We start from the raw sequence: 21,612 nt of genomic DNA on the forward strand, positions 1-21,612 counted from the left end.
ATTACCCAAAAATAAAGAGAGAAATAAAGGGAGATGGGAAAGAGAAACTTGGGGGAGAGATACTCAAAAAAAAATATCGAAAATTGAGCGGGAAAATACAGAAGAAAAGATATATGACACATAAAAAGAAGAAAAAGAGAAAAGAAAATTTAGAAATAGGAGAATAGTAGAATGCTATGATCCAGTAGAAAGAGAGATTGTTAACAAGGTAAAATATGTTTTAATTAGAATGTGTGGGAATTATATTAAGAACCTTAAAGCTGGAGTGCACTTCTGGTCCCCGAAGGCGACGGACGTGCGCGTCCGCTGCTCGTCTCTTCGGTGGGCTCCTTTTAGGAGCACAGGGGGCCCTGGAGGGGCTCCCTGCCGTAGGGCGGCTTGTTGGGACCCCCTGGATCGGCGGCAGCCGCAGGGGGGTTTCCAGCCTCGCCCCAGGAGCCGGGGAGCGTGGGGGGTGCATGGCGGCATTTTCTGCTGTCGCTGTGCGCCTTCGCCGATCGGATTCCGGAAGGAAAGAATCAATTAGATGTTACAGCTGAAGAGCGGTGAGGTGAGAGGTTTCCCTCAATCTCCTGTAAAACTATTTAACTGATGAACAACAGCTTCTCCAAATTGTGGATTCAATCTTTTGAAGTGTTAAGATTGGAGGGGGGGATTTTCCACCCCCCCTCGGAAAAAGCGGCACTTGGAAGATCTCTCTCTCTCGGAGGAGAGAGAGAGAGAGTTAAAAGCTAACTTTCACTTCCTCTAACAATGCGAGAATGATTTTTGCTACAATTGCAAGGGATGACTGCTGAGTTGTTTTTTATAAACTACCTTATGAAAACTTTGGACATGTTGCTCCCTGGTCCCTTGTGAAGGTGGAGCCAAGATGGCCAACTTCCTCCTTCTTCTTTGCTTTTACGAATGAAGTTTCCCCTTTGAAAGAATTTCTGGCTTTATATTATTTTACACCCCGGAGATCTCCTGGAACCTCTCTTCTTATGTGGTCCCCTTGGATTTGAATTTGACTCTTATCCTCTGGCTTGCAGCTGTACAGGAGGATTAACTTTCACTTCTGGCTTGTTTGCCTCCACGATCTCTCCCAGCTGTGCATTCCACAGACGCCATTTCTTTTGCATAAGACTTATAGCTATCTCTGAACTTACTATGGGACCTAGAAAGCCACCGCCTGGTAAGGCATCTTCGGCACTGACATCTTCTACGTCTAGTCCGATTACACAACAGACACAAATGGCTTCATTTCTACAACCTAAAACAACTGAAGAGAGTTCAAAGGACTTATCTGTTGCCCAAATGTTTCAAACTATTTTGAAGGGACAGGACGAACTGAAAAGACAGTTGGCAGATTTAAATGAACAGCCCAGAGAAACGCAACAACAAGCAACACAAAACAAACAGAGAATAGGTGTGTTGGAGGAAGACACGACTGGGTTGAGGGAGGAGGTTAAGGCAGTCCAGAAGGGGAATAGAGAATTTGAAAATCATATGATAAAGGTGGAATTTGAAAGAATGTCTTTTTTTCTTAGATTTCAAAACTTACCAGAGACAGAAAATGAAGACCTTAAGGAGATTATGACCACAATTTTATCAGAATACATTAAAAGAGACAAACAACAGCTATGGTGGGATATTGATTTGATTTATAGGATCAATTCAGCATATGCTAGAACACACAACGCTCCAAGGGAAGTACATGTTAAATTTCTTAGAAAGACTACAAGAGATGAGGTCTTAGGAGCTCAGAGGGGGGGACCATTAAAATATAAAGACAAAGAAATAGCCATTCTTAAACAAATTCCGAAGAAGGTAAGAGATAAGAGGAAGAAATATTCCTCTTTATCAAAGAAATTATACGATAAAGGAGTTTGGTTCAGATGGCTATTGCCAGAAGGAATGTTGATTTTTTGGGAGGGCAATAGAATTAGAATCAACACAGTTGTGGAGGCAGAGGCCTTCATTAAAAAACACATTGCCTTTCTAGATGGAACAGGGGACAGTACACAAGATATGAAGGAGGGAGGGGCCGTGGCTCTGCCAGAGGACAGGGGGGAGGAAGCAACATCGAGAACACTCAGGTCACAAAAATAAGTTTGAAATATTATTGCAATTGTTGTTATAATGTAATTGTTGGAAGTGACATATAAGATGATTGAATATATTGTTGATACAATGTACAACAAAAAGCTGCCAATGTTTATCTTTTAATTTTTGATCTTTACTTTTTTTTCTGTAAAAGTTGTGAGATTTGGGGGGATTTCTACCTTTCGCACAATGTAGCTGTCAAAATTTTGTATACCTACCTACCCCCTTCCTATAAATATTTGTAAAAACCAATAAAATTCTTTAAAAAAAAAAGAACCTTAAAGCTGATAAATAATTACCGTATTTTCCGGCGTATAAGGTGACTGGGTGTATAAGACGACCCCCTACTTTTCCTGTTAAAATATAGGGTTTGGGCTATACTCGCCGTATAAGACTACCCCTCTTCCGAGGCACACCAAATAAAAATTAAAAAACATCAGATTTGATTTCAATATGGTAATTTTAATTCAAGTGGTTATGACATGCAGGTATTTAGCAGGAAAACTGTCACTCATAAACATAAGGCTGTTTGTCATCAAACATCTAATGTAAAACATTGCAAGTAGATTAAACTTTTCCTAATTCACTCTAAAGCTGAAAGGAAGGATAAGATGATAAACCCAGGGGGGGTGCCATGCTGTTTGTTTTCTAAGCTGTCAACCAAACTGGAACTGATGATGATAGGGGGAAGATGAGAAACAATATAGTTCATTCACCATGTCTTCCTTTCTCCCTCTTTTACCCTGCACTTCTCCAGTAGTAGTTTATTCATTATGTGGATTCACCTGGCAGTTCTCCCAAATAGAAAGAAGCAGATGAGCAATAGCCAGGGAGTATTAATCCCAACCCCAATCCCCTTTGCAAATCTTTTTCCTCACTAATCTAACTGTTTAAGATAAACGACTTAATAATGCAATAGCCCTGATCAACCACACTTTCCTTAAAATTAAATAATTTTGACACATAGGAACTGAACTTTCTTTTGGTTAGAATGTCCCTTCACATCACAGGCTGATGTCACAGAGTAAGAAAGAAAAACACATATATGATATGTATGTCATTTAGTTTATTTCTTCCCCTGATAGAATAATTTCTTTAAACTATCCAAGCAAGAACCCCACTAGATAAGATCAAAAGATTATCTTGTTCAGAATCCCGTGGGCAAATGTTTCTAAAACTCCATTAAAGAACAATTAGGATTCTTCCTACTGTCTTGCTTTCAGAGATATACTGTTTGTGTGGAGGGGGCTATTTATCACAACATCCCTTCCAAATCTATTCACAATCAGATTTTTTTAAAGTCCTAGAGTTAAAATGTCAGAGAAGTGTTATGCTTTACCATCTTAATAGCATCCCAGCTCAGGCCCACTACAAAAACCACACTATTCACTGCTCACGTGGAGCTGGGTTCTCCTAAATGTTATAATACTGTATTAAGTTGAGCTCGAAAATACCATATATAAATGACACCACCAAAAGGCCCATTTGCTAGGAGGCAACCGGTGACAGAATACTACTGTATGGCCAACTTGTAAAATATGGTGAAAGTCATTTAACAACGCTCTTGCTTAGCAACCAAAATTTTGGGCTCAGTTGTGATCATAAGTTCTTTCTTTCTTTCTTGTGTCTCTCTACCTCTTTCTCTTTCCTTCTTTCTCTTTCTCTGTCTCTCTCTTTTTCTTTCTCTCGCCACCTTCCTTCCTTCCTTTCATTCTCTCTCTCTCTTGCCCCCCCTCCTCTCACACACACGCATACCTTCCAGTTGGCGAAAATTTCTGTTTTGCCAGCTGGAAAGCTGGCAAAGCAGCCTCGTTTTCCCTGCCACCCAAAGCTCTCGGAGGAAGGAGGCAGTGAAGCGAGCCCTGGGCCTCATCTCTGCCTCCTTCCTCGAGAGCTGGCTTTGGGAACAGCCAGCCAGCCTCTCACGTCACTGCGCCCTTCACTTGCCTTTCACCCGGAGGCTCTGTCGGCAAGGCACCTCCCACTTCACCTCCCAAGAGAAGCTCGGGAGAGACGCACAAATGGCCACGAGCCTCACGAGGACGACGCTGGACACCGGGGGGAGGGGGTGGCAGTGATGCCCGCTGCTGCTGCTCCCGGTAATGCAGGCTTCGCAGAGAGCATTAAGTTGCAGGCGCACCGATTCCAGCAGCTGCGTTTTGCCTTGAAACTTGCTGTCCCGGCAACCCGAAGGGGACATTCTCCCAGCGGTGTCTCATGCAACTATCTCTCTTGCCGCGCAAGGAAGCGAAGCCAACGTTGTTTATTTACTTGGTTGGTTGGTGATCTGAGGGGAGCCAGGAGGCACCAAACTGCGCCCAGCCATCCTCACTCCCACCCAGCTAAGGGTGGGAGCGCCTGAGACGCCGCTGGGAGAATGTCCCCTTCGGATTGCCGGGACAGCAAATTTCAAGGCAAAACGCAGCTGCTAGAATTGGTGCGCTTGGTATACCCGGCGTATAAGATGACCCCCGATTTTTGAAATAATTTTTTGGGGTTAAAAAGTCATCTTATACGCCGGAAAATATGGTATGTTATGTTGATTATATAAAACTTGAAGTTTGAAACTTGAAGATTCATATTGATAATGGAAAATGGAAAAGAAATGATAAATTTTTTATTTTTAAAGAGAAAGAAAAACTATATTGTTCGTACATGTTAAAAACTAGAAATTGGAAAGTATAAGATGACCCCCGATTTTTGAAATAATTTTTTGGGGTTAAAAAGTCATCTTATACGCCGGAAAATACAGTATGTTATGTTGATTATATAAAACTTGAAGTTTGAAACTTGAAGATTCATATTGTTAATGGAAAATGGAAAAGAAATGATAAATTGTTTATTTTTAAAGAGAAAGAAAAACTATATTGTTCGTACATGTTAAAAACTAGAAATTGGAAAGTAGTAGAAGAAAAGTAATATGGCTAAAATTGGAAATAATGGAAATATAATGTAAAATGAATTATGTCTTTTGGTGGGAATGTTAAAGGGGGAATTCGGACAACACTCTGTTCACAAAAGAATTTTTATTATATAACAAAAATAAAATTTAATAATAATAATAAAAAGAAATAGCTGACCTGATCCAACGCCCCATGGTCAATGGGGTGACCCTAGCCCCTAAGGAGGAAGGACAAAAGGAGACAAACAGCGCCTCTGTTCGACGGAACAAAGCGGTATGCCTAAGATAAATGCGCAGAGCCCGCCTGACGTCCAGTCTATGCCACGATCGCTCTCTATCCCTAGAAGGAGCAGGGCAGAATCCAGCAGCACCACCTCCTGAGCCCTGTAAAAGGGTGAATTAATTTTGGGCAAAAAGGAAGGGTCCAAACGAAGAACAACCCGATTCATATGGAAAACACAGAGATCTGCCCTCGAGGACAAGGCACTCAACTCTGAGATGAGTCTGGCGGAGGTGACGCCAACTAGGAAGACCGTCTTGAGCATGAGGTACTGCATACTAACCGTCCTCAACGGCTCAAAGCGTTCCTCCATAAGGGCCTGAAGCACCAGAGGCAGATCCCACATGGGGAACCTGTGGACCACCGGGGGCCTGAGATTAGCAGCCCCTTTGAGAAACTGTTTGATCACCTGATGCTGAGCAAGGGATCTCTTTCCCTTGCCCCCTAGTACTGTGGATAGGGCCACCACATGCCTATGGGTGGTGTTGAAAGAAAGGCCTTTCTCCAGCCCATCCTGCAGGAACTGTAATATCTGAGGAGCTGTGGCCGAGGCAGGCACCATGTGTGCTCCCCTGCACCAGTTTGTGAAGGTGGACCACATGGCATTATAGATACGTGTGGTGGACTACCTACGCGATGCCTCGATTGTTCCGATTACCCTATCGGAGAAATTGTCTGCCCTCAGATGTTCCCGTTCAAGTGCCAGGCGGTCAGCTGGAGCCACTGTGGTTCCGGATGAAACAGGACCTTGGCACAGGATGACCTGCTCCTTGGGAATCCTACAGTGGGGGGATATTGAGAGGTCCAATAGATCCGCAAACCACAGTCTGCGGGGCCAAAAGGGTGCTACCATAATCACTTCCGCCCTCTCTGTGACCACCCTCCTCAGGGCCCCGGGAATGGGGGGGAAATGCATAAAGGAGACACTCCAGCCACCAGCAGTGCAGTGTGTCCATGTCCTCTGCTCCCCAGGCGGGGAACCGGGAGATGAACCTGGGAAGCTGAGCATTGGCCGGTGACGTGAAGAGATCCATGAGCAGTTGTCTAAACCTCCGGCAGATCCAGCGAAAAAGCTCGGCCTGAAGTTGCCACTCCCCATGGTCGACGGTGGCCCTGCTGAGCCAGTCTGCCTGCTTGTTGTCCACACTGGAGATGTGTTCCACCATCAGGGAAAGAAGATGACGTTCTGCCCAGGTCCCCAGCCGGAATGCCTCTTGCCACAGGGCCACAGAGTGGGTGCCCCCTTGCTTGTTTATGTGAGACTTGGCAGCTACATTGTCTGTCACTGTCAACACATGGCGGCCGGATACCTGTGCTGTGAAGTGTCTGAGGGCCAGGTGGACCGCCCTCAGTTCCAACCAGTTGATATTGTGTTGTAAGTCTGCTGGGGACCACTGACCTTGCGCCAGCTGAGAGTCCAGCAGCGCTCCCCAGCCGAAGAGGCTCGCATCCGTTGTCAGAGTGAGGCGCGTTGGATCCTTGAAGACTGAGTCCTTCCAAAGAGCTGGTGATAGCCACCATCGCAGGGACAAGAGGACCTGGGGTGGCACCCTGATCTTGAACAATGCGTCACTGGTGCCGTTGCATTGATGTGGAAGAAACAGCCACTGGGCGTGGAGGCGAGCCCACGGCACTATAGTGATGCAGGAAACCATTTTCCCCAGCAGCTTGGACAGGAGAACAGGGACAGACCGCTCCCTACCGACCTGCCTAACCAACTGGAAAATGCTTTCCCTACGCTCTGGAGAAAGGTAAACCTTACCCTCCGCAGCATCTATAATGGCACCCAGATGTTGTAGCCTATTGGAAGGGACCAAATTGCTCTTTGCAAAATTCACAGAAAACCCGTGTGTCTGCAAGGCCCGAATGGTCAAGGCTAGGTGAGACTTTGACTGCTGGAAGGATGATGCCTGAACTAAAATATCATCCAAATAACACTGAACTATAACTGGTATTGATCGTAGGTGCGCAGCCAAGGTGGCAAGAACCTTGGTAAAGGCCCGAGGAGCTGAAGTGAGGACAAATGGAAGAGCCCTGTACTGGTAGTGGACGCCCCTATAGGAGAACCTCAAAAGGTTCCTATGGTCTGGAAGAATCAAGATATGGAGGTAGGCCTTCATAAGGTCCACCGAAGCCATAAAGTCTCCTGGCCTAATCCCTGTCAGAATGGTCTTCAAGGAGGCCATTTTGAACCTTCTATATACAATGTGCAAGTTCAAAAGTTTAAGATCCAAAATTACTCTACACCCCCCCCCCCCCAACTTTTGGGAACCACAAATAAATTGGAGTAAAACCCCAGTCCCTCCTGGTCTTTAGAAACCAGTTCAATAGCCTGAATCTCAAGGTGGTGTTGAATGGCCACCTACATGAGATTCCGCTTGACAGGATTCCTAGAAGAGAAAACCCAAAACCTGTTCGGGGGTGGGAGATAAATTCCAGAAGAAGGCCGAATTTAATGGTGTCTACAACCCACTGGTCAGTGGTAATGGAATCCCACTGATCCGCAAACAAGGAGAGGCGGCCGCCAATGGGAGGATTCGTATCCAAATCACTTGCCTCTGCAGAAGGGGCGACCACCTGTCACAAGGATACGCCCTGTCTGACTGCCTTTCCTGTTGCTTATCGCTACGGAGAGGAAAATACCTGGCTTGCTGGACTTCCTGGTCCTGCTATCTAAACAAAGGTCTACGGTAGTACAGGACAGGCCTCTGGTCTGACCGTTTGGCTGCCATGGGCAAAACTTTCTTTTTATTCTTCTCTTCCACAAGAATGGGGTCCAGGAGTGCCCCGAACAACTGGGTCCCTGCATAGGGAGAGGCTGCCAGGCGCCACTTAGACTTGGCATCCGCCTGCCAGTTGCAAAGCCAAGATAGCCACCAGGAGGTCACCGAAGTCGCCAAGGCTCTGGACGCATATTTCACTGCATTGAGGGTGGCATCTGAGGAAAACTGAGTGGCAGCCATTAATTTGTTTAAGTCTTGCTGCAACTGTTGGTCATGCGGGGGGAATATGTTCCTGCATCTGATGCAGCCACAGCAACGTGGGTCAATTAAAGAACGAAGCTGAGGCTGCTGCCTTAATGGCCCAGGATGCAGCCTGAAAAGTCTTTCGCAAGGTAAGCTCTGCCTTTTTATCCTCAGACTTGAGATTATCGGCTATATCCCCTGAGTCAAGGGAAGAGGAAGAGGCCAGTGCAGCCACCGGGGCATTTGCTATAGCAGGCATTTGCAGTGCCTGGGAAAACCCTGATTCTAAATTGTAAACATGCCTTTCATTACCCCCTGGGGTGGGAAACGCCCCTGGTTTTTTCCATTGGTTTTTAAGCACATCCAAAAAAAGTTGAGGAGCTAGAATCTCCTCCTTAGTGGCCAGAGGCTCAGAAAAGAGACCCCCCCCCCCTTCTTTGGTGGCTAAGAGGCAATTGGTGTAGAAGAGCCCTCATCCAAATCAGCAGTGGCCTTAGCCTTGCGTATAAGACTTAAAAAGCTGAGGGGAAAACAGCCCTGAAAAGGCTGGAAGATCTGGAATTGACTCCTCCTCCTCATCAGACAAATCAAGGTCAGGATGAGACCCCTCACCCACCACGGAACCTTCACTGGCATTAAAAGGGAGGCTGGCCTATCCTGAGTCGGGCATTGAGAGTGGGGTTGGCCTATACTGACTGAGATGAGGCCGGTCAAGGGAGGCCTGGGGCCTCTGCTGCAAGCCTGTGGCAATGCCCTGAGATATAGCCTGGGCTATGAGTTTCTTGAAGCAGTCCGGAAGCTCAGGCAACGTAGGAAAGCTGGCAGGGGAGGAATCCCCAGGAATAGGGGTCTGCGGTGCCAATCTGGGCCTGGTCGGGACCATGTGAGCAAAGGGCTCCCCAGTCCCATCCCCTGGGTTCCCAGGGGAAAAAGGGGGAGATAATGAGACTTCATCCCCAATACTGTGCCCAGGGAACCTATTAGAGGGGCCTGAATGGGTGATATTTCAGGAGATCTTGATTGAGAAGGAAAGGGGCTAATCTTGTCCATCTGGGACTGTGTCTCAGCCCTCTCCACCCTCTTCCCCAAGGCCCTGGAGGAACGCTTAGATGCAGCCTTCTTGGCCATAGCAGAGGCTGTGGGCCTGGATCTGCCCCCCGAGGTGGAAGGAGCCCCCTCTCGTTCTTTTGCAGCGTCTGCCATTGTTTTTCACCCCCACGCCACATGGTACTCACGAGGCGCCCAAAATGGCGCCCGGCTGCCTCTGCGATGGTGACCTCTCCGTGGGTGGCGTCCGGCTCTCGAAACGGCCGCGGGGCTTGTCCCCTGAGGCTTTCCAAAGCCTCGACTCTACACATGGCCTCCGACGAGGCTTTCTGAAGCCACCGAAGCTCCGACGCTCCATGTGGCCTCTGATGCCTATCCTCCCTTCGCCTGCTCGCTGCAGGCACAGAGGCTGTCCCCCGTCACATGGGAGATTGAGCCTCAGCAGCAGTCTGAAAGAAAACCGCCCATGTGGCAGCCATTGCTCCAAAGAGGCGCTGTTCCACAGTGGCACTCAACGGGCTCCACGTGGCCTTTAGGGAGCCGAATCAGGCCACCCGCCGGTACCTCCGACCCCTTATCTCCAATGGCGAAGATCTACTGCCACTTTCAAAGGAAAGACCAGGAGAGGTAAGGAGAAAGGGTCCAGGAATGAATTAAACTAGTCCAATATCAGGAGCCAACAAGAAAAGGTGTCTCTCTTGGGCCAGACTGAGTTGAAAGTGGAGCCAGGCACAGGAAGCAGAGAGGCGTGGCTTCAAATTTAACTCAGTCTCTGGGCAGATTGGACGTGATGGTGCCAGCGCTATGCTTGGGAGAAAATCTGGAGTGAGCACTAGGATAGCAAAAGAGTTTCCAAACATCATCATATGGCACTGCTTGAACCATCGCCTGCAACTTGTGTTAGATGACGCCATAAAGGAAAAGCAAGAAAATCATTTAAAAATATTTATTGATAAGATATCTCTATTTTTCAGCAATCCAATAAGAACCGAGTTGCACTTGACGAAATGTCCAAAGAACTTGACATTAGCATTGTAAAGATTGGTAGACTTTTTGGGCCAAGATGGGCTGCCTGTAGTTTAAGGGCAACCATAGCTGTATGGCGTGCTTATCCAGTGCGACATCAGTATTTTCATGCGAATGCAAAATAATCAGGTATGACTACCCGTCTGGAAAATAAATATTTTTTAAATGATTTGGTGTTGATCATTGACATTCTGGAAGAAATCTCACTTCTTTCAACTGCACTTCAAGCAAGCCGTACGGACATCATAAAGGCTGAGAAACTGGTGAGAAGATCAATGAAAGCATTTGAACTGCTTGCAAAGGGAAAGGGTCCATACGAAAGAAAAGTTGACGAATTAATTATTTCAGAAACCTTCAAAAACATAAACTTTGTGGAAAATGTCAATTGGTCTTACCTGAACTGCATTTCTCAAAGTCCTGTGGGATGAGTCACTGATGGGTTATTCTCACGTCCAATCTACCCAGAGACTGAGTTTCAAGTTGAGGCCACTCCCCTCTGCTTTCTCTGCATGGCTCGAGTTTAATTGAAGGTCAACATTCCAAAGGAGAACCTGGAAGGGAAGGGTCTAGGAAGACAACCCCCAAACCCCCAGGACCCTGACTGACCAAAATCACTAAGACCAGGCTCTGGACTCAGTGCTCTAGTAAGCGCACTATCAGGGTGGGAAGTGATTCATCCCACAGGACTTCGAGAAATGCAGTTCAGGTAAGACCAACTGACATTCTCTGAAGTAGCCTGTGGGAGGAGTCACTGATGGGACATACCAAACTTAATGCCCATGGGAGGGAATCACTGGGCCTGAGCCCTACGAGTGTCCAGCATTCCCTCTAGTACCCTCCTGCCAAAAGAGGCCTCAGCCGAAGCGTAAGTGTCCAGCCGGTAGTGCCTGATGAAAGGTGAGGGTGAAGCCCAGACCATTGCCCTACAAATATCCTCGATGGGTGCCTGGGTAGACCAGGCCGCAGACGTGGCCGCACTCCTAGTGGAGTGTGCTGTAATGCCAGCTGGCACCGGAAGCCTGCATGCCTCATAAGCCCTAGTGATGGCTAATCTAATCCAACTGCCGATAGTAGCTGGTGAAACCCTTGCCCCCAGGGTAGAGGGCTGGAAAGAGACGAAAAGCGCCTCTGACCTCCTGAAGGGAGAAGTGCATTTCAGGTAAAGACACAGTGCCCTTCTCACGTTCAGGCCATGCCAGGACCGTTCCCTCTCCCAAGGGTGCCAGACAGAAGTCCAGAAGAACCACTGCCTGAGCCCTATGGAAAGGAGAGTTAACCTTGGGCAAGGAGGGGTCAAGCCTGAGAACGACTCTTGTTGTCGTGGAATGTGCACAGGTCCGCCCTAGATGACAGAGCATTGAGTTCAAAAATCCGCCTGGTGGAGGTAATCGCCACGAGGAAAACAACCTTAAGGGTTAGGAACTGAAGGGTCACCATCCTCAAAGGCTCGAATGGAGCCTCAGTCAGTGCCTGAAGCACCGTGGGAAGGCCCCATGTGGGAAACCGGTGCACCACAGGGGGCCTGAGATTGGCAGTCCCTCTAAGAAACCTCCTAATGACTGGGTGCTGTGCTAGGGAGCAAGAACCCACCCCCCCGAGGACTGTGGCCAAAGCCGCAACATGTCTCCTGAGGGTATTGTGGGATAGACCTTTCTCCAGGCCATCCTGAAGGAACTCCAGCAACTATGGTGCTGAAGCCATCGCTGGATCCACCTGTGTGGACTGACACCAGGACACAAAGGAGGACCAAGTCGCATTATAAATGTGGGTGGTAGATTGCCTCCGGGATGCCTCAATGGTCTTGATCACTCTGGCCGAAAAATGGGCTGCTCTCAATTGCTCCTGCTCAAGCGCCAAGCAGCCAGCTGAAGCCACTCAGGCTCCGGATGGACCAGGTTCCCTTGGTGCAGAGCCACCTCCCCCCGTGGAATCCTCCAGTCGGGAAGGACTGCCAGCCCCACCAGGTCTGCGAACCAGGGTCGCCATTGCCCTCTCTAGCACTAACTTCCTCAGAACCCCGGGAAGGAGAGGGAGAGGGGAAAGGCGTAGAGGAGGCCCGCCGGCCATCTGCAACACAGGGCGTTGACGTCCACTGCCCCTCGAGCTGGGAACCATGAGATGAAGTTCCGGGCTTGGGCGTTCAACGGTGTGGCAAAGAGGTCCACTGTCGGCTGACCGAATCTCCAACAAATCTGCTCGAAAATGCTGGGATGCAGCTGCCACTTCCCATGGTCCACCGTCTCCCTGCTGAGCAAGTCTGCCTGCTGGTTCTCCACCCTGGAAATGTGTTCTGCTCGAATCGACAGAAGATTTCACTCTGCCCAGTTTCCCAGCCGCACTGCCTCATCTCGCAGCACCAGCGAGAGTGCCCCCTTGTTTGTTGACATGGGCCTTGGCAGCAACATTGTCTGTCAGGACCAAGACATGTTGACCTTTGACTGTCTCCTTGAAGTGGCAAAGTGCCAGGTGTACCGTTCTGAGTTCCAGCAAATTTATGTTCTTTCGTAGATCTGAGGGCGTCCACCGGCCTTGGGCTATCTGGGATTCTAGGTGGGCCCCCCAACCAAAGAGACAAGCGTCCGTCGTCAGGACCAACCTGTCTAGCTCCCTGAACAGGGAACCCTTGGCCAGTGCCGGGGACATCCACCAACGGAAGGACAGGAATACCTAGGGTGGCACCAGGATCTTGAAGGGCATCACTCGTCCCGTCTCTCTGGTGTGGAAGCAGCAACCACTGAGGCTCCCTGGCATGGAGGCATGCCCATGGTGTCAGGTTCCGAAGGGTTAATGAAACCAGCCAAACACAGAAACCGTTTGTAAATGCAGTTTCTATTCTTCCTTCGGCACGAACTGACCAACAAAGCACTAAGGCAATGAATAAATTGTCAGAGCTGCCACACTGTGCTTCCCACCACCTTTTTTTATAGCTACATTGGTAATTAAGATAAGCAGCACCCTGCGCGTGCGCACACCCATCACCTTGTGACCTAGAGCAAAACCACCCGGCAATTAATGATTGTTAGCATGAATTTCTTCAGTTTGTGTAGGTGGGACGGTGAGTCTTGGCAGCTGGCCCAGTCTTCTCCCCTGAATGGCAGCTCCAGGCCCCTGAGTTGGCCGGAGCTGACACATGGCACTATCAAGATGCACAAGATGAACTTGCCCAGGAGCCGAGAGAGAAGAACTACGGGAACAGAACGTGCCTTGCGAATCTGTTTAATCAACCCCACAATATTGTCCCTGAGCTCACGGGAAAGGAACACCTCACACTCCATCGTGTCAATGACTGCCTAAATGCTGAAGACTAGCGGTGGGGATCAGGTGACTCTTCTCGAAATTGATCGAGAACCCCAGGGTCTGCAAGGTATTGTGCGACCCAGCTCACCCTCAGCGAGGTCTGCAGTCACTGCTTGAACTAGGATATCATCAAGGTAGCACTGCAAGCAGACCAGCACGGAACGGAGATGTCCTGCTGCCACGGCCAGCACCTTGGTGAAGGTTCTGGGAGCTGAAGCCAGGCCAAAAGGGAGAGCCCTGTATTGATAGTGAACCCCCCTATAAGAAAACCTGAGGAACTTGCGGTGCTCTGGGAAAATCATGATATTCAGGTATGCCTCCATGAGATCAATGGATGCCAGGAAGTCGCCCTATCTAATCCCCTCGAGGTTGGACTTGAGGGATGCCATCTTAAACTTGCGATATACCAACCTAGAATTTAACAGCTTCAAGTGTAGGATCACTCTCCACCCCCCTGAACTTTTGGGAACTACAAACAAGTTAGAATAGAAGCCCAATTCCTTCTCTCCCTAGGGAACCAGCTTCACCGCTCAGATATCCAGCAGATGCCAAATAGCCTTGTGCATGAGTGAACGCTTGAGCGGATTCCTAAAGGAAGAAAAGAGACAGAATCTATTCAGAGGATGGGAACGGAACTCTAACTTCAAACCAAACCTAACAGCCTGAAGGACCAAGGCATCAGTGGTGATGCGGTTGCAGCAATCCGCAAACAAGGTAAGGTGGCCGCCAATCGGGTGATCCGAGCCCAAATCACTTGTTTCTGCGGTAGGGACGGCCACCCCCTCCTCGAAAGGGATGCTTACTGGGTTGCTGGTACCTGTCCCTGTCCCGAGAGTATTGTCTGTCCCACTGCCTGGGGTATCTGGGGGCAGAATACCTCAGCTGCTGGAAGTCCTGGTCAGGAGGCTGATAGGTGGGCCTCCTGGGGTAAGGTGCCAGGCGCTGATCTGAGCGCTTGGTCGTGGAAGGGAAGACCTTGCGCTTATTTTTGTCTTCCACTAGAATGGGGTCAAGGGAAGCGCAGAACAACTTGTCTCCCGCATATTCAGCCGCTGCCAGATGCCATTTTGATCTGGTCTCCGCCTGCCAATTGCAAAGCCACAGGAGACTCCTGGACACCATGGAAAAGGACAGAGCCCTAAAAGAGTACTTAACTGTGTCCAACGTGGCATCTGCCAAGTACTGGGTAGCCGCCATCAGCTTCTTAATGTCCTGCAACAGCCAAACGTCAGAAGCAGAAGTTCTATCAAGGAGTTGTTCCAGCGAGAGCAAGGTGGTTCTATTGAAAAAGGAAGTTGCAGTAGCCACCCTGATTGCCCACATTGCAGCCTAGAAGGTCTTGCGCAGGACCAGTTCCGCCTTCTTATCCTCCACCTTCAGACAGTTGGCGATGTTCCCTGTTACCACCGCAGAGGAGGCCAGAGCAGCCACCGGAGCATCCACCGTTGGAAACTGCAAGGCTTGTGCAAAGGTAGCGTTAAGATTATAAAATCTGTGATCATTTCCCCCAGGTGTGAGGAATGTTCCAGGCTTAACCTACTGATTTTTGAGCACCTCAAGGAAAAGATCTGGAGTAGGGATTTCCTCCTTCTCCACCTGAGGCTTGGAAAAAGGTCCTTTCTTTGTCCCTCCACTTGTACTAGGGGTGGCAGGACCTGGGGTAGAAAAAAGTCAATGTCTTTCTGTCCCTCCTCTTCCAAGCCAGACCCCTCACTGGCAGTTGAAGGGGAAACTGATCTGTGCTCTCAGGCAGTCGAGGTGCCGGGTTGGTCTGGATGACCTTGCGCGAGAAGAACTTTGTCTAGGGTTAGGGTTATGTATGCACTTTTTGTTGTAGCCTCGAGGGTTGAGCAATAGTCTGAGCGATTGCATTCTGAAAACTCTCAGGGATTTCTGGAAAGGCTAGGGAGAGGCATGGAGGCTCCAATTCAGACCTAAAGGCTGCAGATTGTGGGGCCAGACGAGGCCTCGTGGAGCTGGACGCCAGGCGGCCAAAGGGATCCCTAAGGGGACCCGCAGACTGCGCAGGAGAAAGAAGGGGAGACAGGGGGCTGTCCTCTCTGACCGACCCTCGAAGGGAACCAGGAGAACGATGCCGGGCTTCAGCCAACGGAGAGGGCCTGTGGGGGGAACGTGATCTGTATGGCGAGGGGGTGATGCTGTCCCTATTGCGCCTGCCAGCAGCCCTGGTGATTCTAACTCCAGATTCCTGCCGCTTGCTGGCACCTCCCTTCCTCGATGACTTGGAGGCGCTCTTCTTAGAGGTGGACCTCCCTCTCGTTAAAGGGGCAACCCCCTAGGAGGTCCCCTCACCCGCATCGGAATCACCTGGTGATCCAGGGGCAGCTGTTCTCCCGCACCTTGTGGTGTCCACCATTTTCCGCCTTCTCCCCTCGCAGTACTCACAGGAGTTGTCTTCACCACCTCTGCCCTCCTGGATCAATATGCATTCCAGGGCTGCCGCATGCGGTTCTGAGCTCCCTTTGAACTGGCATGCACACATAAGCAACGACTCGAAACCGCAACCCCGCTGAACAGCTAGGGGCCCTACCCGGTGCTACAGCAGAGTATTGGCCCAAGAGGGTGCCTCCTGGCACCGGCTTTGGATTGCCTGCGGCGAGCTGTAGTAGGAGTGCCAATTCTTGCGCTCCAGCCACATGTGTCTCATAAAATGGATGCTCTCCCCAAAATGGCGACCGCCGACCATACGGTCCAATGCCCAAGTGAGCTCCGACCGAGCCACTCCTCCAGGAGCCTTCTTTCACACTGGCAAACACTCCCCCTGGATGTAAAAGGGGGTTGTGGCTCTCAGCGCCCCATGGCGCGTGGCTCAGAGCCCCCTGCAACCGTCTAGTGGTTCGGGGGTTCCCACAACGGCAATGAAGTGCAACTCATGCACACAATCACACCACAGATGGAGATGCAAGGAGAGGGAGGTGGGAGGATCAGGATAGGTAGGAACACAAAGGAAAAAAAATAAAAACATATTCTCAAGTCCAATTTGAAGAGCCAGCAAATACAGTACTCTTTCGGGACGAGACTGAGATTAAACTGGAGCCATGCAGAGGAAGTAGAGGGGAGTGGCCTCAACTTGAAACTCAGTCTCTGGGCAGATTGGACGTGAGAATAACCCATCAGTGACTCCTCCCACAGGCTACTTCAGAGAATCATCGATTTGTTGGGACTTCACCGGGAAAGATTTTTAGGAAGCATCATAACAAATTTGCAGAAAAGATTAATGGACTGTGAACCTTTAAAAACAGGTAGCCAATTGCAAGACACCACGAATAAATTACAATTTCTACATTTTTTGGTGCCAGAGTACTGGGATTTTTCAGAAGTAGTAGTTCCATGGACAGCAGCTGAGGAACAACTGCGCACATTTGGTGACATTTTCAATTACAACATTAACATCAACGACTAGAGATTTTTGGGAGAATGTGTTAAAAGATTTGAAAAACTATGCAATTCCTGACAGTGTTAAAAAAGCAAAAGATATTGTCAGAACAATTGCTGTCAGTACTGCAGGAGCGGAAAGGGGTTTCTCGAAAATGAACTTATGTTCAGAGAGCAGAAGTCTCCTTACCGTTTCTAATTTAACCAACCTCATGACAATCAATATTATTGGCCTACCTCTTCCAAAATAGGACACTATCCTGCAGTGAGAAAGTGGCTACGAGAACACCATCGCTCAGCCGATGATCCCAGACTCAAGTTCAAGAAAAGCGGAAGTGAGGAGAGTGCCAATGAGAAATCGATGTGGAAACATCTTAAAGTGAAAGACCACTAACACTTTTATGTAAGTATTTGTGTACCTCTTTTATTGTTTTGTGCACTTCTTTTATTCTTATTTAAGTATTAAATGGTTACATTTGTATATCATGTTTTATCTTCCTTTTTGTAGGTCAGTATTATCATTGGTGCAAAGAAGTGAGGTCGAGGACAACACTTTTATTGCTCTTATGCAAATATTCTTACATACAGGTGAAACTCGAAAAATTAGAATATCGTGCAAAAGTTCATTTATTTCAGTAATGCAACTTAAAAGGTGAAGCTAATATATGAGATAAGACTCATTACATGCAAAGCAAGATAGTTCAAGCCGTGATTTGTCATAATTGTGATGATTATGGCTTACATATCATGAAAAACCCAAATCCACCATCTCAGAAAATTAGAATATTACATGCAATCAATGAAACAAGGATTGTACATGGAACAATATCGGACCTCTGAAAAGTATAAGCATGCATATGTACTCAGTACTTGGTTTGGGCCCCTTTTGCAGCAATTACTGCCTCAATGCGGCGTGGCATGGAAGCTATCAGCCTGTGGCACTGCTGAGGTGTTATGGAACTCCAGGATGCTTCAATAGCGGCCTTCAGCTCTTCTGCATTGTTCACTCTCATGCCTCTCATCTTTCTCTTGGCAATGCCCCATAGATTCTCTCTGGGGTTCAGGTCAGGCGAGTTTGCTGGCCAATCAAGCACAGTAATCAAACGGTCATTGAACCAGGTTTTGGTGCTTTTGGCAGTGTGGGCAGGTGCCAAGTCCTGCTGGAAAATGAAGTCAGCATCCCCATAAAGCTCGTCTGTGGAAGGAAGCATGAAGTGCTCCAAAATCTCCTGGTAGACGGCTGCATTGACCCTGGACTTAATGAAGCAGAGTGGACCAACACCAGCAGATGACATGGCTCCCCAAATCAACACAGACTGTGGAAACTTCACACTGGACTTCAAGCATCTTGCAGTGTGTGCCTCTCCATTCTTCCTCCATACTCTGGGTCCTTGGTTTCCAAATGAGATGCAAAAGTTGCTCTCATCAGAAAAGAGGACTTTGGACCACTGAGCTGGGTTTTCATGAGCTGTACGCCATAATCATCACAATTATGACAAATCACGGCTTGAACTATCTTGCTTTGCATGTAATGAGTCTATCTCATATATTAGTTTCACCTTTTAAGTTGCATTACTGAAATAAATGAACTTTTGCATGATATTCTAATTTTTCGAGTTTCACCTGTAAGTATTCTTCATTATTCTTGTTTAAGTATTAAATGCACGAAATAATTGGTATATTTTCTTTTTGTAGGTCATAAGGGCAAAGAAGTGATGGTGACTTGGTCACGCCCACCCGGTCATATGACCACCAAGCCACACCCACCAAGCCACGCCCACAGAACTGGTAGGGAAAATTTTTAGATTTCACCACTGGTTTATAGCCTACACTGATTTAAATAAAAGTTTACATTAATTTGGGGTATTTTCAGAGGGTAATATGTTATGCACCTCATCAAGGACACCCTGTTTCATTGTTTCTTTTCAATTTAGCTTTAGAATTGTTTATATGTGCTATTAGAAATTCTGAAATCAGTAGTCACATTAGGAGAGGTAAAAGTGTACGCTTTTACTACATGGTATGTTTCATAGATCAGCCAAAATGTTCCATTCCTAACCATATTTCACTTGCATCTTCTCTAATATACTAATTTATCTGGTTAACCTTTTTTATTACATGAACTACTATCAGTCATTTTATCTGCATAAAAATAGAAGAATCTATCTAAAGATAGTCTTTGTTTTAGCACATAAACATATTCCGTGATTTTTCTTTTCTATATAACATCATTTAAGAAATATCAATTTGAACCTGGCACTGGGATCCAACTCCCAAATTTTCTTAGATACCCGCAATCCCACACGGTGATTTTAAGACATGCTTACCCAGCTGTTGCTCCAGGTTGGGGTTGGAGGCTTGTATCTTTTGCAGCATGGGTCTCACCGGGGTCTGGAGGGGAGCTGGTGCAGGTGGCCTCCCTGGGCCCAGTGGCTGGTTGGGCAACCTAACTGATGAGGCTTGGTTCATAGGAAGTGGGGCTTGCTGGGCCAGGAGGGCTGTTGGAAGGCCTGGTAAAGTACTGGCAGTTGTTGGCATCACAGGACGCATGGGCGGATGCTGTGGCCCAGGTGATGGGGATACTAAGCCATCTCGAGAAGCCTGTCGTACGACAATCTTCACTACACTAGAACTGTTCACTGCTGAGGATGGCACTGTGAGAAACAAAGACAGAGAAGAAAGGCTGGGTTGTGGCTCGATTGTGAAGCAAAATTATTTACTTACAAACAATTCATTTAGTGACCATTCGAAGTTACAACACTGAAAAACAGTGACTGAAGACCACTGCAGCATTCCCATGGTCATGTGATCAAAATTCAGATGCTTGGCAACTAATTCACATTTATGATGGTTGCAGTGTCCCGGGGTCATGTGATCCTCTTTTGCGACCTTCTGAGAAAGCAAAGTCAATGGGGAAACCAGATTCACTTAACAACCATGTTACTAATTTAACAACTGCAGTGACTTGGTTAACCAATGGGGCAAAACTCACTTAATAAATTTCTCACTTAGCAACCTAAATTATGGGCTCAATTTTGTTCATAAGTCGAAGACTACCTGTATTTTATTTGTTGGAATAGGGAGAAAACTGAAACATAAAGAATGTATAGAAAGAAGATGACCGCCAAAAGACAAAGACGATTGAGGATGTAATTCAAGACAAAGCATGCCTCAGTCACCAGAAAGGAAAGGGGCTTAATGTCCCCTTTCTGCAACAAACCCATTTCCTAAATGACTTTTCCCTCACAAGCCAGAAGGAAAAATCTAGGATGCAGAGATGTACTGACCTTGAGTAACAGCAATAGGGACGCTGATTGTTGCTGTGGAAGCAACAGGTGGAACAGTTGTGCTGGTAGCTGGGACCGACAGGATGGTGGGAGGCTGCTGGCCTGGAACAGTCTGCACACCAACTGGGTTCTGCCCTGCCTGCTGGGCCATAGCCTGGATCAAAGCCACTTGAGCTGGCTGGCTGATTATGTGGTGCTGCCCCCCAGCAGACACCAAGTGAACCACATTCCCTGGAGAGAAAGAAGGGAAGGAGAATTCTTGCCCATTCTGTTGTCTTTTCTGTCTGCAATGTGTAGCAATGTTTTAAATACATCTGTAAGTCCTCCTCGAGAGATCCCACTTAAGAAGCAATGGTCCTCTTGAGTCAAGGCTCTAGTTTTGTTCTATCCCTCCGGTCACCGGATGACTCACAAAGAGACACCAGGAGCTTAGAGGGAGTGTTCCAATAAAAAAAACCTATCTACCACTTCATTTCCCTTTCAACATTATCTCCAGTACAGCCTGCCACTATTATTTCCCTTAACAGGAGGCATTTAATCTTGGAAGCATTTTATCTTGTCTGTGGATCTATTAATTCAGTTGATTCCATTCTCCTCCATAAATGGCATTAAATAATAGGAAGAAAGTATGGGTAGTCCCCAACTTACGACCACAATTGAGCCCAAAATTTATATTGCTAAGTGAGTAATTTGTTAAATGAGTTTTGCCTTATTTTACGACTTTTCTTGCCACATTTGTTAAATGAGCCACTGCAGTTGTTAAATCAGTAACACGGTTGTTTAGTGAACCAATCGACTTTGCTTGTCAGGTCACAAAAGGTGATCACATGACGCTGGGACACTGCAACCATCATAAATATGAACCAGTTGTCAAGCTTCCAAATGTAAATCACGTGACCATGGGGATGTTGCAATGGTCATAAGCATGAAAAACGGTCATAAGTCACTATTTTCAGTGCCGTTGTAACTTCTGTCACTAAATGAACTGTTGCAAGTCGAGGACAACCTGTATTCCTGTGTAGAGCAATTCATTTTAAATGGCAAGTGCAAAGTTTAATGCTGTCTCATGGTATGTATAAGACACACATCATGCAGGACTGTTTCTTATGCTGAAAAGATCCTAAGCCAAGGACGACTAGAGTGTACATGAGGACCTAATATCCTTTTGCTAATTTTGAACAAAACAAGCCTTCCGATTTCAAAGGACAACAAATAACCCAGCTAAAATTCTGATATGTATGGCAGATGTATTAAAGCACAAACAAATCCCTGAACTGAGTGCTCAGAGGTACCTAGTTCCCAGGCTACTATTTTGTATTAGGGCTC

At 47.5% G+C, this 21,612-nt stretch overlaps 1 protein-coding gene across 7 annotated transcripts in view; it reads right to left on the reverse strand.

The window, feature by feature from the left end:
• LOC309400388 (helicase SRCAP-like) overlaps positions 1 to 21,612 on the reverse strand; it is a 104,265-nt gene that overhangs the window by 34,016 nt on the left and 48,637 nt on the right. For all 7 annotated transcript variants that reach the window (XM_081968846.1, XM_081968845.1, XM_081968844.1 and 4 more), the window contains 2 exons: positions 20,287 to 20,517; positions 19,327 to 19,653 (listed from right to left, as the gene is read on the reverse strand). In XM_081968846.1, the coding sequence (XP_081824972.1) occupies positions 19,327 to 19,653; positions 20,287 to 20,517 (558 nt within the window). The remainder of the gene's footprint in view (positions 1 to 19,326; positions 19,654 to 20,286; positions 20,518 to 21,612) is intronic.

The sequence above is a fragment of the Natrix helvetica genome, assembly GCF_964273705.1.
Source record: "Natrix helvetica genome assembly, chromosome: W".
In the NCBI taxonomy this organism is placed as follows: Eukaryota; Metazoa; Chordata; class Lepidosauria; order Squamata; family Natricidae; genus Natrix; species Natrix helvetica.